Source organism: Pieris napi, chromosome 5 (genome assembly GCF_905475465.1).
Source record: "Pieris napi chromosome 5, ilPieNapi1.2, whole genome shotgun sequence".
Classification (NCBI taxonomy): domain Eukaryota; kingdom Metazoa; phylum Arthropoda; class Insecta; order Lepidoptera; family Pieridae; genus Pieris; species Pieris napi.
The window spans coordinates 1182702-1204224 of record NC_062238.1 but is presented as its reverse complement, the minus strand read 5'-3'; the positions used below and the strand labels follow the sequence as shown (position 1 = coordinate 1204224).

Sequence of the window (21523 nt, the reverse complement as noted above, 5' to 3'; positions counted from 1 at the left end):
GTAGCTGCTAATTATGCCTGCTCTTAAATATAACATATTTGTATGATTAAATTTATTATTGATTTGTTTCAGATTTTTGGCGCACCATGGGCAAGCTCTGAACAACCAATACATATCAAACATGCACTGATAGCATTATAAGCACAGAATATACAGCTAAGATTAAAATTAGAATAAAACCAAGTGAAGGGTTAAATTTTTCCATTTTTAAACGTTAGTGTTGAGTTCAACTGTGTGGGGCAGTAGCCCCGGGGCCACGACCGTGGAGCACGAGGGGGGAGCTCTGTTCGGGCGGCTGCAGGGGGCGCTGAGGGGCGGCGCCGCGGCCGCTTCGCCCTCGCGCGTCGCTACCTCTATCAGGGGCTATCTCGAGAAGGTCGGATCCCTGCAACTTAGAGACACAGGTGAGAGATCTTAACTATGAATTCTTTAGCAGCATATAAATATCCTCCTCTATCACTCAAACTTGAGTAGAACTATCGTATACTTATTTGGATCGAATGAAGAGACCTGCCTTGCGATTCTGTAACTCACTTTTCGAACTCACACAGCGGTTTTCGCATCGGCGGTCGCTCTCAAATCAGTCGTGAAGCAGTCATTTTATGCTTTGGCATTCTGATAAGGGAGCTTGTAGTTTATTGATTGTGTAAGTGAGTTACAGAATCGCAAGGCTGCCTTTTTATTTGGAAGACTAAGAACATTTTTCGTGCACAAAATTTCCTTTAAGCACTGATTCGTATCTTTAACTAGTAATTCGAAAGGACATACTTCGAAGTACTTCGGAATTGAACTTTATTCGCAATAATATAACTATAATAATTTAAAACACTAGGAGAAAATGCAAACAATACTACATTATGACGGTTCCTTTTAACTAACAAGTTATGAGCAAGTGGTTCTACCCACAATCGGATACAGCAGGGGAAGTTATCAAAACACGTTGAGCAAATAGAGGAGACTCCTAACGATAAGTAAATATTTGTAAAACAATGCCTCGTTATTCCCGTGTCCAGCGACTATGATGTAATGAAGGCAAACATGGGGCGCGTAGTTAGTCTGACATGTGATCTGAAATACAATTTACATGTCTTATTAGCAACGATAAAGCCGCTTCTCAAAAATTGCAAAAAACATTCTAAAGCGAGTTGAAGATATCCCAATGTATGACGGCACAAGATAGGGCTTGCTATAGGTTAATAATAATAAACCTTTTATCATCCACAACTTATTGACATACATTTAACAAAATATATATTATTACAATTTTAACTACAATAAGATGCGGCCCCCTGTCCGGTTGAAGACCTCCTCCAACTTTTTCCACCTTATTTTGTGCCTTCGTCCTCCAATTTTTTCCAGCAATTTCGATTCCGTCGGCCCATCGCTCTTTTGGTCTACCCTTGTTCCTTTTGGACCAGTCCATTCGGTTACTATTTTAGACTATCTGTCATCTGTATAACGGGCTACGTGCCCTGCCCATCTCCATGTAAGTTGTAGGTTTAATAAGATATAATATAGAACACATACATATTTTTTTAAAGTTTAGTGTTTCGCAATACTTGTTCAATAAGTGTCTACCAGGCGATAATTATAATTATTATTTAGCGCCTGTGCACTTTTATTAATAACTTATTAGTGTCAGACCTTGCAAAAGGTACCCTCGTGCTAGTCTTTGATTCTCACTGACCACGCCTCTAATATAAAACATTCGCATTTATCTACCATTACCAATTTCAATAATTGATTACTTTGACATTGGCATCCTAAACTTTACCATGCCGAAGCGCTGATAAAGAAAACATATTTATTTATATCATCATGCCCTTTTTCTGAAGGGGTAGGCAAAGACCAAGGATCTCCACTTACTACGGTCACTTTCATGACACACCATGCATGCCCGACAGTACGAGTAATGGGTACTTTTAACTTGTCCCTTCTCTCGTACTTCCTGGATTTGGTCCAGGTACGTACAAGGCCTACCCAACCCGATTTCACCTATCTACATAAAGAAAACTTGTAAGTGGTAATACTCATAATTGAGTTCGAGATCCCTGTTATAAGTTACGTGGTAGTTTAACCGATCTAGGATGTACATGAGAATCAAAAGTACTCTTCTACACAGATACGAACGGGTCAGTTTATAACCTTCCATTCTTAGAAAACGTGTAGTTTTTACACATAAAAATATTCTTTAACAAAACCAGCCGAGTTAAGCTACTTTTCCCTTCGTTGCGTGCCTCACGGCAATAAAAGTTAGCCCCAACTTAGCCCTCAGGGTTGGATCGAACTCTTCAAGAACGTTTAAGATTATACGATATTGTTGAAATTACTGAATAATTTTGGTACCCATTGTAACTCTTTAGATATTAAAACAGTGCAGTGAGTCTCTAGCAGTGTTGGCCAAGTGGCTTAAGCGTGCGACTCTCATTCCTGAGGTCGTAGTTTCGATCCCCGGCTGTGCACCAATGGACTTTCTTTTTATGTGCGCATTTAATATTCGCTCGAACGGTGAAGGAAAACATAGTGAGGAAACCGGCTGCCTTAGACCGAAAACGTTTACGGCATGTGTCAGGCACAGAAGGCTGAACACGTACTTGTCTAGATTGATTTTTTGTTATTGAAGCTATTTAAATAAAATTTCCATAGATACGATACGAAAATGATTTTGACTAAAGAATTTTTTCTTTGTCTCATTCTGTGGTCGACATCACAGATCAATAATTTCCGTAAATCAGGACAATTGGTATTTTAATGACAAGGAGCTTAAAATGTTAAAATATTAAAGTTTGATTATCTACCGCGATTATTTCGTCAACTTAATGATATTCATTAACCTCCGCCTACAAACTGTCTCTGTTCTAACGACAAGCAATTAGTGTACGAAATAATTCCAATTACCAACAAGAATTAACTCAATTGGGCAGGGAAACAGCCGACGACCTCCCCCACGTACCCTCGAAGTGAAGCGACAAGCTACACATAATAAGCTTGGAATTTTTTTCTAGAAACAATATTGCCTATTTTACTTCTTCCGTTTCCTTTTACATATATGAATACCAGGACGGTAGGTCATTTCACACAATATTCCATAGCTATGAAGTGTAATTATTGCTATGCTTTGCGATATTTATTATCCTACCCTAACGATTTCTCTATTCCATTATATAGTTATAGTCAGGCTGTTTAGGAAATTATGAATTTTAATGTATTATAGTCTATTCAAGATTTAGTAGTGTATTGTGCGTTGTGATTTTTGATTGAATCATATTTTTTTGAGTAATTATAAATATGCGCTTAGGCCTTACACTGGTCTCTAAATCACATTTATAGTGAAATAACGAAATTTTTGAATTGAAAACTTTTTTAGCATCATTGTGTTTTGAAAGTCGATGAAACGAAAAAACGACAGTAAAAAGAGACAGATACATAAATTCATAAGATTTAACGTGGGAGAAAATGAGATAGGATTATACAGTGTATAAACTTTAAACTAGTGTTTAATTGATTATTTTCTGAATTAAAAATAACATAGATGTGCAAAGAAAATAAATAGGAGATTAATTTAATTCAATTATAAAATTAGATGAAATTAATCAATTTTAAATATGTTTTTTATCGCCAATCGATCTACAATCAAGATTCAAGAGCTGTCAAACCTTTTCTTAAAGTTTCAAACGTTTGACGATGCTAACGACGTCATAGTGGAATTAGTTACGGGCATCAAAATATTAAAAGTAGGTACTAAACTAAATAGTACATGCGGTTTCTTACGTCTGTTCGCTTTTTATTACACTTCTATATCAACCTAAGCAAATATTAAATAGAAAAGCATAATATTCAAAACATTATATTTTCCCAAACACGTCTAGAACCGCGAAACACAAGTTCAAAGGGTGTTCTTCGTCTCACCCTCGTCTCCTGACTAATTGGATCAATTATCTTCTCGCCTGGCAAACCTAAATTCGAAAATCGGTGTGTCGTAACAGCAAATATGTCTATGTATTTTGGCGTAACGTCTAAATGATGATCACTGCATCTGTTTAAGACAAATTAATTTGTGCCTGGAACTATTCTATTAATAAAATGTTTCGTGTTTCCTACTCACCTCTTAGTTTAAGTATAAATTTATCATTCTAGCAAGATTTTAATTGCAAAACTACAGCCCTGCGATTCTGTAACTCACTTTTCGAACTCACACAGCGGTTTTCGCATCGGCGGTCGCTCTGAAATCAGTCGTGAAGCAGTCATTTTATGATTTGGCATTCTGATAAACAATAAACTACAAGCTCCCACCTTTTCAGAATGCCAAATCATAAAATGACTGCTTCACGACTGATTTCAGAGCGACCGCCGATGCAAAAACCGCTGTGTGAGTTCGAAAAGTGAGTTACAGAATCGCAGGGCTGATTCAATTACTCCAAATTCTAGTTGTATTTGTCAAATACTATATTAATAACTATAAAAATCAACTCGTAGCAATTGCGCGGCTATATAGACCAGTGCAGATAGCCTTTAAAATAAATAAAAAGTGAAAAAAATTACAGTAGGATGAAACCTACTGTATATCTTTTTGATCTTTTTATGACCTACAACTTTGCCATTTAGTTTTCTTCGATAGGACTTTTAGTTTTGCCGGAAATCGATATAAACCATTTTTTACCCTTAAAACTCCCCCCCCTACCCCTTCCCGACCTCAGATCGACCGTAATTTATTTTTCCTTTCAATTTGATCATATTCCCCTGCTTTTCTAATGGGTTTCATCCTACTGTAATTTTTTTTGGTTTCAAAAATTATCGGCACTGGTCTAATATTGAATATAGAACCTAGACATTTATGGATTATTATTTTTATCCCTGCTGTCGCACTCTTTTTAGTGACTTGTGGTTTTTTACGTTTTAACAGAAGTTGGTTTGTAACAAAAGTTAAGATATAAAACAAGATTTATTTCTAAAGAGAAATTTCCTAACAATACTTCAAGCTCGGGGATAGGGTACGCTCTGCAATTCCCTCGTCATGAATATTTGACGCGACGCCGCCGGCACAAGTCGGAACCCTTGTACTGTGCAAATACAATATTACGCTGCATTATTCTAACCTAGATACATTTTATTTGGAATAAAGCTTTATCTAAATATTTGACAGCCTCTGTAAGTTGTTAAGACCACTATGGTCTAAGATCCCGCTATACAACGACCTTCACCGAGATGCTTATTTAATGAAACGTATTTTATATTTAATTTAATATGGCATAAATATAATCCATATGGGTTGTCTAGCAAATTTCAGTCCAGAGTATGTTTAATTAATAATTTAAAAAAAATATTTTTTTAAACATTTCACCGGTATGATTATTAGATAAATTCTATACCAATCGAAAGTATGAAGCCCATAGAATATGCAAACTTTATGCTGCCCATTATTTTCATAATAATTATAATTATCATTATTTTAATAATAATAAACTATATGTGGCTGAAATATCACGAGTGTCAGAAGAACCTAATGGTCATTGCGACGCAGCAATTCTTTGTCTGTTATAAATATAAATACAATGTCTCCCATGTAGACTTTTGTAATATTTTTAACAGGAAGCTTGTTGTGTGTTCCTCCGACCTAAAGGGCAGATTCTCGTCTAGGTTAGCTACTGGAAGGCCCCAGTGGATAAGTTGTATGTTGATATATCTTTAGCGGTCGGAATAATAGTGCTAACGCGATTCATGGTATGATGTAATAGTACTTACTATTAATAGCCGCAAAATGTATTTGTCGCTACAACCTTTTTAGGTCTTGTACCTTAGATTTCTGTATCTGTTTCATGATCATTTGTTAATCTAATAGGCAAGTATCAGATTGTGCTGTTCCTGACACACGCCGACGACTGGGTCTAAGGCAAGCCGGTTTGCGTACTATGTTTTCATATACCGTTCGAGCGAATGTTAACACACTGCGTTCATAGAAAGAAAGTCCATTGGTGCACAGCCGGGGATCGAACCTACGACTTCAGGGATGACAGTCGCATACCGCTACATATACTACCTAATAGAGCTTAACCGTTTCGGTATCTTAATGGCGAAGGCACATGGTAAAAGGTCTCGGCGAAATTTACTACAGTTACATAAGACAGTCTAACTTGCCTAAAAATACCAATAAAAGTAAAGAAAAGAAGTAAAGAAAGAGATGATAGATCTCTTTCTTCACGTCTTTCGATGTGAGTTAAAAACCACCTTTACACACAAATAATAGAGTCTTAATATGTATTCAATATTCTTTAAGTATTAAATGACTTTGATACCGGGCTAAAATAGAAAGAGCTTTTATTATTTACGCAGGTAAATTGGATAACGCGCTGCGGGCTATACCGTAATGGGAACTATTGATTTTCCACCCATCATGAGAGCTTTGCCGTATTTCGGTTGCCACTTGCCTTGAAAATGTTTCAATTCACATTGAGTTGATGGTAATTTTGGAGGAAAATTTCTATTAGTGACAAGTAGACCAGGTTGAGTGATAAGTTGTCTTTCATTTAATCGACATTATACATATAAATCAGATCGTTTTCTCTGTAGGCAAATAATGTAATATAATTTATTCCTCTAGCTAAAAATAAATAAAAAAAAACTTTAAACACATAAGTTGTAAAGTCTTGTGAGAAAGAGTCTCAGGGTTATCCTGCGCTAATTCAGCTAGTCCTGGTTCTACTTTCACTGTATAAAATTGTAATAAAATATAATAAGTACATCGCGACAGGAGCAAAATAAAAATAAAATAAGGGAACAATTACTTTACCTGGGAATTGAATTTATACAATAGAATAACGCACTCACGACCCCTCTGACATTGAAAGTGTCCATGGGCGGCGGTACCACTTAATAGCAGATGAAGCCTCCTATTCTATAAAAAAAATATACACATTAACCTTACGAGTTATCATTTAACAACCTCGGCTGATGATGAAATAAGTTTGACAAATTGAAAATTTTGTTTGACATCTTTTGTAACTATAAAATTGATCGAAGTTTGTACCTTAAACTAGAATAGCGTATATAGACCCAAATTGAAAATAAAAGTTTTTATAAACAACTTCTATAAAACACATTATAATGAAATTAAAAGTGGTATATTAAATAGTAATAAAGCCACTCGAATAACAATCGTGATTGTGTGTCGCGTGGCCACCCACTATGAAGACCCATGACAAATGGATTTTACGGGATACACCGAGCTGGGGTTCACCATCTGATAAAATGTAAATTAGTTAATTAGTGAAATACGTGTCTCTCATATTTCGAATATTTAAATGGCCTTCCATTTAAATAATATTGTCCGTTGAGAGCAATTTTCAAGATATACTGCTGTTATTTAAGGGACAAAAAATATAATTATTACCCTTTGGACTAGGGGTTGGGCCGTGGGGTTCTAGTGCAGCTAATTAAAGATTCAAGTTGGCGCCTGGTAAATAGTACTGGTGACCCCAGAGCTGGTGCTTTCCTTCCTCAACGGATAAGTATCGCAATACAACGTGCTGCCAAAGGTACACTGCCACAGGGACCAAACATTTTTAAAATTGTTGTAATTTTCTATTTATGAAATTTTAATTATTTTTATGATTACTATTTTACGAAAATTTTAAATACTGTATAATTGATTGTTATGAATAAATGATATTACTAACTTTATTTTACTTGATCTTTTTTTAAATAAATTTGAAATTTGTAACTCAAGTGAAATGTTGCATTCTCACGGTGAAAGAGTCAATCCGTCCTGTAGTTTTTGAGTTTATTCGTTACAAATATATAAAAATACTCATCTTTCCTCTTTATAATATAAATATTGATAAGTAAGCAATCTAAAACTTTCCGTGATTAATTGCAATCTAGACAATTATTAAAACAAATGAAAGCCTTATTTTATTATTGTAGGTTCCTTATAACCATACAAGAAATAACTACTTAGGGTTTTTCAAGCGTACCAATTCTTAAGAGGTCAACAACGCACACGCGAGCCCTCTGGCATAAAAGTGTCCATCGGCAGTATCACTTAACATCAGGTAAAGCTGCCCGTTTGCACCCTGTTCTATAAAAAAAACTATAAATTCACATATACATATATAATATTTGATTTCTTTCCTAGAAGATTATATCGTATAGGTATACCGAGAGAAATTAAATCACAATCGATCGTAAATAATGCAATCAGCGCCCTCTGCCCCGCCAGCGATTTGTTGCGGGCACGAACGTGATCATCTAATCACCCATCTCTCCCCTTCGTGAATGAAAATGCTACTGAATATCGTCTCTAGTAATGAGCCTTTATCTGAACCAACTAATTATACAATCTATTATCTATTCTCTTGTCGTTTTTTTTACGTTTTTATATAATCTGTAATGTATAATACGTCGAATAAGTTTTTAATGATCCGTGTGTCTATATCTAGAATTGGTCAAGCACAAGTTTATATAGTCTGTATTTTATGTATAACGTCCTTTGTGGATCCTGTGACGTGTGAAAGGTGAAACTTTGATCTTCATGAGTACCTTACACGCAAGAATGCCTTAGACATGTTTAAACGTTTAGCTAGTTACTAATATGTACAATAATATTATTTATAGTTTGGTTAGTTGCATGTTACTTGTACGAGCCAAGCCATGCTTCTTAGTTTTATAAGCGTGGCGATTTTCTAAATCGTCGGAGTTACGCCCCGAGAGTATAGCCAGACGTACTATCTTCAACTGTTATATTGCATTCATTCGTTGCATAGCTATTAACATTTAATTATTTCGCTTATATTCCATTGTTGCACGCGAGTGGTTAATATACAGTAAAACTAAAATCCTCTATTATTTAAAGCACCCCGATGACCCGGGAACCGTACATCGTTTTGTTAGAAGAATCCCAGTAATTGGGTTTTTAAAAAAAGATAAATGAATTCACGATACAATCGATTGAACTTTTATTTGAATATTAATTAATTATAAGAACAGAATAAAATGAAAACCAATAAATGTGTTTCCGCGACGAAGGATGATACCGAACTAACTTTGTATTTTAATTATTGTTTCACGTCTCGGTGGGATATGCTGACTAGACAGAAGATACTAGTGTGTCAGCCAGATAGGGTGCAAGGCTATGATATAACAGTTTCATGCCAGTTCCTTGCTGGCATATTTTTTTATTGACGTATTTGAACTAACTTAAGTTACAATTAAAGTTAAATTTGTATTGTTATTACTTATTGGTCAATGTAAATTAAGTTGCTGAGCCTAAATATATGTTTTGTTACGACGGAAATATCGTTAAACTATTAAACTCATCTACCGTGATACCGATGTCCAAACAGACTTAAAATCTCGTCTTTTTTGTCATTGTTTACGCTGTGATTAAAAATTCTGTGCTTCAGTTAGAATGGTGTAATTATTCCGATTTTATATTAATAAAAGGGTTTATCTATCGTTTTTTAAGATTTTAAGCAAAAATTCAGACGCAATCTGACAATCTTTCTGAAAATCTTCGGAAGCATAATTATGTCATTGGCACATTTCCAATTTCCGTTCATTTGCGAATATTTCGTTTGAGGCGTGACGTAATCCTACAATCGCGGCTTTTGTGCTTATAAAACTCCTGTGTGAACAACTGGATGTTAATTATTATATGTTCAAGAAATAAATTGATATTAGAGCATTGTTTGTATGGCGAATCTCAAATTCTCGTGAGTTCCAAAGTTTCAAGATACAAATGGGTTTTATTTGTAACTTGACTGGTAATTAATAGTTACCGGTATGGGCAAGTTACACATTAATTTGGCACAGCTTATATGCAAAATATCTTAATTTAACAGGAAAATACAATAATAAAATCTAACACTGTCAAATGAAACTAATCATGAGATAAAAACAACAACATTATCTGTTTTTGTTTTTGTAAAGTTTGATTTCTCATGTTTTTTTTAAATATATTAATATTAACCTTAAATAATAAGGGAGGCTGGAAGAGATGGATTACAGGCAAGAACTGAACAATTTAAGTTTTCTTATTGTGTAGTTTTGGACTCCAATATAAAGTTATATCTCCCACATAAAATCTGCCACCCAGATACTATGCTTACTACTTGTACTACTGATACTACTAATTTTAACGCATTTAACAGAAAGCAATATGAAACAAAATAATGCAATGTACGTATACGTGGAATACTTACGTGCTTTCGTTAGTTTCGAGTACGTGCACCCCAAAGATGTAAATCTTGGTCAATTTTCCTCACGAACGTGTTACGAGGGTCGTATTAGCGGGTCCGTTATCAGAGACACAAATCATCCGGGGCCCTTCTCCCCTCGCGTTACTGACGGCTAATTTAGCCCGGGCATACCGGAGAAAATTGAACAATACAAGGGATGTTTAATGTGTGTTAACATAGTGTATGTGTTGTGTGCGTCATGGCTAAATTAACACATATATTTCAGTCACACACATCTACTTGACAATCAAAAAGAAACGAATACTATAAATAGTTTATCTTTATAACAATAATAATAATAATCTTTATTTATTTCCCACAAAACCTTAGCACATAAACAAGTGACAGTTATATACTATTACGAGTATAAATAAATAATTGTCTTACTTCTGTTTAGGGAAAAAGTTAGTGTGTTAGACTGATGCCTGCTAAAGGTAAGACAGTGACAGTTACAGTAACAGTACCTGTATTACAGGTCATCAGGCCTCCACCACTTTGGATCGACAGAAGGTCTTATAAAGTAGAGAAAAATCAAGTGAGAATAATAATAATAATAATAATAAGCCTTTTTATTTCCTGTTTTACAATAGTTGGTAGTTGTTATATTAAAGTAACCAAAAATATTGATTTTGTTAGTAGGTTAGCTTAAATTATGTTAGTAATATATATTTATATTATTTATTGAACAGGAACCCCGGTTTGGGTTAAGGCCTCCTCCAAAGATGCCCATTGTTGTCGGTCCTGTGCTATGGAGTGCCAGTTTTTGCCAGCTGATCTTTTCAGGTCATCTTCCCAGCGGTCTAAGGGGCTCCCCTTCCGCCTCTTGCCTGGTGGTCCTTTCCATTGGGTAACTCTTTTGGTCCACTTTCTGTTAGACATTCTTGCTACATGGCCAGCCCAATGCCATTTCAGATTTGTGAGAATAAACAATCATTATTGCAATACTTATAGAAATACACATATAAGGAAACCACATGGGGTATGTGTGTATGCGTAAATTATGTGTATGTGTGTGGGTGTGTGTCTGTGTAACATGATCATGAAACAATGTATCTGCCATAGTACCATACTAGTGTTAGGGACTTTAAATAACATTCAAGTAGTTAATATATAAAGCGACACTAGTAACAACCATAATGCCTAAAATATAACAACAGCTGTTAATAATTCAATTTTAAATGTTATACTGATTGTATTTTAAATTATTATTTGAAAACTAGAGAAATCACTTCAAGGCACATTTGATATGTTTCTCCCTAATGCAAATATTTATCGAAATTGTCTCATAAGTCATAGTAGCAGCTTCCCTAAATAATAAATGTCTGGGGTCGCGATTATTATGGTGTTAGAACCAGCCCCGGCATTATATATCGGTTATTTTTCACGCACCATTACTTTTATATGGAGCCACATGTTTCGTCTATTATTTGATAGCCATCTATTTGGATGATAGCGGGAAGTATCCAAGAAATATTTTCGTGGTATAAATGTTTTACAAGACATAGAAAAAAACATTTATGAATTATGAATTTTACGTAACAACTTAACAACTGTTATAATCTGTATATATCCTATATTTGTCACACAGTATTTACAATATTCTTAAGCTACATAGTAATAAAAAAAAATATAGACAGAAAATAAAACAAATTTAAAAATTTGGTCCCTATGGCAGTGTACCTATAACGCTGGCAGCATTTCCTCGTTGTATTGTGTATATACGTTGATAAGGAAAGCACCAGCTCTGGGGTCACTGGTACTATCTACCAGCTAACTTAAATATTTTAACTTAACTAGAACCCCAAGGCCCAAGAGTCTCTACTGCAAAGGGAACAAAATCAAAGTTAGAGGAAACTTACATGTGTAAATCAACAACTTTTTATAAAACGAGAAACGAAGGCAGAAACAAAAGTTCAAGGCAGATTGTCTTAAATTATTATTAATGGTAAAATAAATCACTTGTATTGTGATCAAAATAGTTCATAAAAGAAAAGGTAGAAAACATCCTGCAAACCTAATAGCAATTTTAATAAATTGTTTCCTTTGTTAATGAACCCCACGTCGCAGTAATTCCTTGCCGCAACAATACCTCGCACAAAGCTTGGGGTGAGATATTTCGGTCTTACTAAGTGTTCTTTCATTTTAAGACAATTTCTAAACGATCTTATTACTTATATTTATGAATGAGCATGTTAGTAGTCACGTTATAATTAATATTATAATAAAAATATTTCATTATTCAATAATATACAAAAGATAAAATAATACGATTTTTTATTATGACATATTTCCACAAAACAATTTCTAAAAGTTTTTCTTATTATTTACATAGATTACCTATAGGGCAAGTGCGTAATAATTAATGTTGAAATAAAAGAAATAATTATTAAATAATACATGAAAGATAAAATAGTAAATTGTTCATGGTATGTCTAACTTAATTGATTATTAAATTGCACCAAGACAATTTATAAACGTTTTTATTATTAATTACTATGATTACTGATTGGGTAATAATTAGTGATTAAATAAAAAGTAGTTATTAAACATTACATGAAAGATAAAATAATATAGTTTTTGATATTATGCCCCACTTAATTAAGTTGGCAACACTAACTTTTTATTAATAGAATGAGCTCTGTGTAGAATAAGATTTGATGTTGCATATCACTGTGAGAGCAAGTTTTGGAATTTACGTTCCGTTACGTATTGTTTGGAAACTCTTTTTAAAATTTACTGAATAATAAAAAAAGAATAAGTGTATATTACATTTGCTAGCTTGTGTTATATGGATTACACGAGGCGTTCCCCAGAGATAAAACGACAAAGGGCCGAACAAATGGCTAATGGAAAGAGCAAAGTGCTTCACCATACTTGATGGCTTTTGCTGGAAACGCTTTATTTTCCGAATACTAGCTAAATGCGCTACCAGATGATAAAGGGATTTTATTCTGTTGGGTTTGTGTGGAGTACGATGAATCTTTTGATTATTTAAGCCTCTTGTTAAAAACATTTTTGAAGTTATACTTCTTTTGGCGCGTTAGGGAAAAATGATGAGAGTAAATTTTTACGATGCACGCGCATACCGTCACAAAAATACAAAATACATAAGTACACACATATGTTTTTTATATGTATGATATGTTATGGTAGTGTCAAGGCGTCGGTACTGTTTTGAGTACCTAACCGTTTCTCTGTTCTAACGGTGGTCAGATTACCCCCTAACGAGTGACTCACACATTTCTGCTTTTGTTTTATAGGTATGTAGATTTTTAAAGGCATGTGTTGAATGATTGAATATGGCGAATTGTAAATTTTTGAATCTAAGACATTAGGTACTAAAAAACTTTAAAGTCTAGGCTTGACACCTTAAACTTTTCTATACATAACCTTATAAATTTAAAAAAGTTTATTCTATGCAGCTGTATAATCCAAATCTCCCCTCGATGTTGACATTTCAATATGTTGTCAAAACAAATGCGAAATATTCGCTTGCCATTTCGGAAAAGTGCCGTTGCCTGGGCATTCCCATCATTCGCCCGAGGGAGGCGTTACCTTCTGATTGCCTCGGGGATATATTTTACTTATTTCTGTTGGGTCGTCTTTATTACTTAATGTTTACGAACAGCACAAATGTAGCCGGAAAATAACACAAAGACATATTCGAAAATGTGTTTCTGGGTGAATATGCTTTTTTAGTTTTACTTATTATTTATTCATAACATTTAAAAGAATGCACATCTCTTAATTTATGAATCACATTGGATAAATTATATTTTGTTTCGTTCTACTCCCCCTGTCCTTTAAATTATAAATTACGTGCAACGTTAATCTATTGAAATTAAAACTTTTATATTTTATGAATTTAAATACCCGTTAATAGTTCCTTAATAAGCTTTTGTATCCTACAAAGGTTACCTATTTGCCCTAATTTGTATACTTACATATTGTGAAACCATAATGTCGCAAGGGATAAAGCGAGAAAAGTATGTCTGGATAGCAAGTGGAGATCCATCCCTGCGATATGGGCGTGAATATATAAAATGTATAACTATCTATAATGGACTAAAACAGAAACTTTTCAGCCTTACCAGTCTATTTCTAGACACTATCTATTTACCTACTTAACTCGGTACCCGATAGTATTGATCTTATCAAACAGAGCGACAACCCAAAGCCAGAAACGACTGTAAGCTTGGGCAAATGTTTGAAATAGCTCTAACCAAACTCGCGAAACAAGATTACCGAGTTGGGCAACATTGTGCCTCCCCTGTCGCCTCCCAGGGGACGCTGGCGATATAATCCACTTTGCCCATTCTTCCTCAAATAGGATTCAGAAAAAGCTATTTATTTTTTATGCTTTTTGTGTGAAGTGTTCAATTACTGACAGTGAAAGGAATGAGTTACTGTAGATTTTCTATTTATCAGATATCCGGAAAATATTTAATTGAATTGCACGAAAATTCTCCGACCTGATTTATTGTATTAAATGATTGTGTTGAATTACGCAATAGCGGAAAGATTACATTTTACTTATGAAACTTTGCTATAAGTGTTACGCAATCTGAAAAATTTAAATAAAATATTCTCATGTCACTACATTGATTCAACAATAAATAAATAATAATAATACATATTATTAATTTTTGAATAAATTATTTACAATCTGAAGGTCATGTTAGTGGCACCGTACAACTTCCTTCACTCTCCCCTGTCTTCGGCAAGCCTCTGCGCCTGGGTGATGGTAAGACCCGTAATGGCCTTTACTTGATCGGTCCAGTGAGTAGGGGATCAGCTTCGAGGTCTGGTGCCCTCCACTCTGCCAGTAACGATGAGTTTTTCTAGGCTATCTGGATCTCTGCGTGTTACATGTCCAAAAAAAAATCACACATATTTTAAACGTAAAACTTTCGTTTATACTTTTACACTATATTTTGTTATTATATGTAAAAGCCAATAACGTACTTGAAATGCCTATATCGTTTTGATATAATCCATAACCCTCATTATATGAGTACTAAAACTGGCGTTATGGCAATAATTTTTTTTTGTCATGTGACTACGTTAGAATACAAAAGTTCCTAAAGCAAATAATTCAAAGCTCCTAGAAATTTACAATGTCTAATAACAAAAGCTATAGTTTGAATACAAATTTTCAAGCACTAGGGTCGCATTTGCCCTGACAGGGGACAGAGGTCAAGCGTGCCCTATCGCGTGTGTCGAGAGCCCTTAGCTTTTGTTTAAACCGAGTAAAAAGTACTCAAAAATGCTTGATAATGTGACAAACGTCAAATATGTCTCTCAATATAGACCCTCAAATATTCTTAAGGCTTATTTCAGTGTATTGCTAGGTAGTTGTTGTACAATTTTTTTTCTTCTGTACATAAACGTGTGACTCTCATACCTGAGACTGTAGATTCGATCCCCTGCGGTGCATCAATGGATTTTCTGTCTATGTGCGCATTTAACACTCGCTTGTAAGGTGAAGAAAATATTGACCTTAGACCCATAAATCTTAGTGTGTGTCAGGCACTTAAGGCTGATCATCTACTTGCCTATTAGAAAAATAATCACGAAACAGATACAGATTTGTATAAATATAAAACAACAGATAATATACTATGTTATCTAATGTTCAATAAGGGCACAAAGCTCGTGTAATACGGTTGTCATTAACAGACAGGAACAAAAGCTACGGCAGCCCGCTGTGCGTAACCTTTTGTAGCCACGCGTAGCGCCGTAGCCCTGTCGTAGAGGTGCATTTATGTTATGCAACAAATATAACGTTATAAAGGGTGGATTAATTTAGTGTGATAGCTATTAGGATTTATATCCTTATTCGTATAGGCATAAATTTGATAGTCCTCTGTTTGGATTTTAGATGTCAAAAGTTAATTAAGAATAGTATTCGATCCTGGGAATTCCAGGAATGCAGACAACAACAATTCTTTAATTTGTGAAGAGCATAATAGTTTTTGAAACTTAGAATTTTATCATTCAATTCATTCATGTCTGTTTCAAAAACTCGTTTTAAATTTAAAAGCTATTGATATTCAAAACGTATAAAGCACGATTACTGCTATAAACTGAAAAATTAACTTTTATATTTTTGCAAAATACTCCGCTATTGAAGTCATAAAACATTTAAAGCCCGTTACTTGGAAACGTTCATTAAATATTCAAAACCATAGCATAAGCTGTACTCTGTTCCATTTTTGAAGCGCCCTTGACCTCTATCTCTTTGTCATAAGGCTGAAAATTCCGTGTCAAAATCATCATCATGATGTTATACAATTTTAAACTTTCTCTCGTAGTGATGAGGTTTAAATTCCTGTGTAAGGTCGTTATAAAGAGCAGGTCAATCGCCCTACCTCTCTTGGGAGAGAACCCTCTAAAATAACCCTCACCTGCCGATTGAAGTTGCCGACGTACAATCACTACGAAATGTATTTAATACTAAAAATTACAGTTTTACTACAACTAATGTATGTAATTGGCACATCTGTGCTTAATAATAGGCTCCTTAATCGTTAAAACAAAACAGTCTAGAATGCTTTTGTTCCTTTCTTTTCAATTGTGTGTACACAATGATAAAAAGAGACAGAATAGTGCTTGAATTTTAGTGAACAAGTGGTTTGATAAGGATTTAACATAATCATTGGTAATATAATTTAATTCGATTACATAAAACTTTAGTAGTAGAAGTACTGTGATAACATCATAACGATGATATTGTCCAGAACATAAATATATTTACTTAATATATTTTGCATAATTAAGTCAATTTTAAAATAGCATTTTCGTTCGCAACTGTACTTTGAAGTACAAAGGCAACCGGCGCGCCACGTCCATAGAAACAGCAATTTTATTAAAGTTTAATGCGTCTGTTTACCTTCATTCACCACGGGTCTGATGAGGAGGGAAAGGGAGTAGAAATATGAATCATTACTTACCCGTATACACTAGTAGCCGGCGGCAACTCCGTCAGCGAACAAAACAACAAATATAACAAAATAAACAAAGTTTATTTGACAGTGTGTACGGAAATATATGGTAACCGAACAGTTTTCAAATTTACAATAACGCGAATAAGTTCGTGCTCGGCATTTCATTTTTAATCATTACACATTTAGCCTTGGCTATTAGTTTCTATGTATGCTTCAAATATTTCTTACCAACCGGTACTACTTTCTTATGACCAACCGGTTCTTTCTGGTTAGTGCTACGCCTTTTTAAGTTCTCATGTCATTTTCACATACGTTTATCCTTTCTATAACATATTTATCCGACATTTTAACATGTTTGAAAAATAAATCAGTGGCGTTACAACCTTTTAAAGGTCTGGGCCTCAGATTTCTGTATGTGTTTTATGATCATTTATCAATAATAGGCAAGTAGGTGGCCAGCTTCCTGTACCTGACACTTGCCATTGATTTTTTGGGTCTAGGGCAAGATTTCCTTTACCGTTCGAACAAATGTTAAATGCGCTCATGGAATGAAAGTCCATTGATGCACAGCCGGGGATCGAACCTACGACCTCAGGGATGAGAGTCGCACGCCGTAGCCTTATACTTAATAGTAATCTTCTTCAAGTAATTTGTACGCAGTTTCGGCAAGATAAGCAATCTAGCTCGACGAGTAGTGCGTGTTCGATAAATATTATAAAAATACTACTTTATTTTGAGTAGCACTTACCAGTTTCCTTTTTTACGTAATATTGCGGCATTGGTTTAAAAATAAGTCAAGGACCATTACGAAAGCATTTCTGAGAAATTCACCACCTCGCGTGAGTCGCACTATACCGGAAGTTAAACCGGGGCTGTGGTTCATTCACTATACATACATATTATATACCTCGTCAAATTAAATCAGAAGCAAAAAGGGTTTAAATTAATTCAGGGGTTAATTAAACTTACAAAAAAACATATTAATAGACATTAAGAAATGTATTAACAGGCGTTACAATTATAAGTCAGCGACGCGCTTTCGAGTTCTAACTTCAGTTGCAAGTGCACAGAAATATGTGCAATTCTTGCTTTTACATTAAAAATCCTAATTTATTAATAATGTTATACAACCCTGACGTTATCAGATCGAGCGTGAACACCCTTCCTTTATACATTTCTCATCCCCTCGTTTAGATGCTACCCGTGTCAGATCTTCAACATCAGTACAGAATTTTTATAAGACTTCTTAAGGTTTCAAAAGATTGGTTATCCCAATATAGAAATATACCTACATATTAACTTATATCCTGCCCTTACCGTTCGCGTGGAGCTAAGTTCTAATTACTTATGAAATTGCCATTCAGTGCTGTTGTATTGAAGCACCTAATTTATATAAAATTACTTAGTAAACCTAGTAAAAGATATGTCAGTAAAACTGGGTACAAATCAAGAAACAAAAAAGCTCCCCTCAGTGCGGATAATGACGTTGTCTGACGAGCTTCCACGCAAATTGGATTTCTGCAAAACAAGTCGTTAGTATCCCGTCACTGAAATATTTACGTTTTTAGCTCACTTCTGGGTGTCTTTTCACGTACTTTAAGAAAATAGGGTTTCACTGTAATTTATATATGAGACAGGTAATAATCCTTTACATGCGGCCTTGAAACTATATGTTTTACACCATAAATACCTATGTTTAACAACCATGTTAATAAATTAAGTAATTAATTACAATTGATTGTGTACTATTTTCAAAAGGACTCTGAATCGTCTTTGGATTTCGAAGGTCTCGTAGAAATGGGATAGAGGAACCATGTCAACCAACAGAAACAAAGATCGACTCAAATTCCTTTTGAAACAACCTCCTCCCCCACGTTATATGACGAGGAAATGATATTAATGATCATTTCTGTTTGTTGTCAGGTTCCGAAGTCCCATTCGAGGACGGCGAGGGTCAACGATTAACTAATGTCCTCTGAGCGCACACTAGCAACGAAGTAACAGTTGATATATTCCGATATGCCGTTGGCTTATATTTTTACTTGAAAATAAATAACGAAAATCAAAATGGCGGAAGAAGGACCGCAATCGATCTGGCAGAAGATCGACAACACCGTCATACCTTTCGTTAATTTGCAGGTGAGAGAAGTTAGGGAAGTACTATGGGACAAGATCAAAGAACCGACCTCCCAGAGAAAGATCATCTTAGTAATAGTGTCTATAGCCTTGCTCCTAGATAACATGTTGTACATGGTAATAGTACCTATCATACCGGACTATTTGAGGTACATCGGTGCATGGGGGGAAGCAGGGTTCGATCATGTCGTAACTCTCGACCCAATACAAGAAGGCAACAGAACGATTATACCAACTAAAATAATTCCCGCTTCACATGAAGGGCAGGACTCAGCTACAGGACTACTCTTTGCTTCCAAAGCTATAGTACAACTGATGATTAACCCCTTCTCTGGTGCCTTAATCGATCGTATAGGGTATGATATACCGATGATGATCGGACTGATTATTATGTTTCTATCAACATCGATCTTTGCTTGTGGAAGGAGTTATGGTATGCTTTTCTTCGCTCGAAGTCTCCAGGGTGTTGGATCCGCTTTTGCCGATACATCAGGGCTAGCTATGATAGCTGATCGATTTACAGAAGAGTCAGAGCGATCAAAGGCTCTCGGAATCGCATTAGCATTTATCAGCTTTGGTTGTCTCGTAGCACCACCATTTGGAGGCGCTTTATATCAATTTGCCGGAAAGGAAGTTCCATTTCTTATTTTAGCCCTAATTTCTTTATTGGATGGCTTCATGCTTCTCTTAGTTATGAAGCCATTAAAAACGCAAATAAAAGAAGCCCAGCAGCCAAAACCAGATGGTACGCCTATTTGGAAGTTACTAATGGACCCTTACATAGCGGTGTGTGCAGGAGCTCTCATGATGTCAAACGTCGCATTGGCATTTTTAGAACCTACAATATCCTTCTGGATGGAAGATCATCTCACAAAAGATAATTGGAAAATTGGAATGATATGGCTACCTGCATTCTTTCCTCATGTACTTGGTGTTATAATAACAGTAAAAATGGCAAAACAATATCCTCAACACCAGTGGTTGATGGCTGCTGGAGGATTGGCGCTAGAAGGACTCTGTTGTTTCATCATACCTTTCGCAACCTCTTACAAAATGTTGATGATACCTATTTGTGGGATCTGCTTTGGTATAGCATTGATTGACACTGCGCTTCTGCCTACTCTTGGATATCTGGTTGATGTCAGATATGTATCCGTATATGGGAGTATATATGCTATCGCTGATATATCTTATTCATTCGCGTATGCTGTGGGACCGATAATCGCCGGTGAAGTTGTCGAAGCGATCGGATTTACTGCATTAAATCTATTTATTGCGTTCAGTAACCTTCTCTATGCTCCCGTACTGATGTACTTAAGACATATTTACGATTTCAAGCCATTCGAAAATGAGGCGAATATCTTAATGGCTGATCCACCAGAGAAAGAGTATCAGACGTACAGCATGCAAGACCAACGACCGGTCAATGGGGAGTACAAGAATCATCTTGAATACTCAAACGTGCAGGGGCAGGATAACGTGGAAGAGTCAAATGTGGATAGTTCGAGGGACTACCAGCAGGGTTATCAAAACTATTCACAGGGATACGAGCAACAAGATTACCAGCAGGAGAACTTCAGCCAACCACGCCAGCTGCCTGCGCAGCCGCAAGCTCCAGCCAGTAACCCTTTTAGGGGGGCGGAGGCCGCACCCACGGGCCCTACAGCTGCACCTGTAAAGAACCCCTTCCGGCAAGGCTTCTAGAGCCATTTAATGTTGTTGTGTAAATTTCTAATATTACTTGTTGTATCTTATAGGTAACTTCGATCACTGAGTCGCCTACCGTTTGCGACGTTTCTTATCTAGCTGTGCTTAATGTCGTAGTTTCAACTGTTAGAAATGTCACCTCAGTAGGACTGAAAGCTCTACATGTTGTAGTTTGTTCTGAGAAGGCATTTATAACAGCCTCTTGTTGATATTGTTCTTACCTGTTAATGTTCTATCACTTTCTCACAGAGATAAAACTATTCGATGATATGTTTTCGAGTTAGAAATACTTGATATAAGTTTATATAATCTATACTTAATAATCATTCAATTTCTAATCGAGAATTACATATCGCGTATATTAATATTTTGTACATAAAAAGCACGATATTATAGTAAGTACAAAATTTATCAAGAATTAAATTAGGGCCTAAACAGGTGAAATATTTAACTTCATCTGAAAATCTGTATTTATAAAATGCCCTTGTATTATTTGAAATA

The 21523-nt window shown here is 35.3% G+C and overlaps 1 protein-coding gene across 1 annotated transcript; it reads left to right on the top strand.

Moving 5' to 3' along the window:
- Positions 1–294: 294 nt before the first annotated feature.
- LOC125049505 (vesicular acetylcholine transporter) lies at positions 295–21193 on the top strand. Its single transcript, XM_047648850.1, has 2 exons — positions 295–404; positions 19103–21193. Exon 2 carries the CDS (start codon positions 19247–19249, stop codon positions 21017–21019), a length of 1773 nt encoding a protein of 590 aa, XP_047504806.1. The 5' UTR covers positions 295–404; positions 19103–19246; the 3' UTR covers positions 21020–21193.
- Positions 21194–21523: the final 330 nt, after the last annotated feature.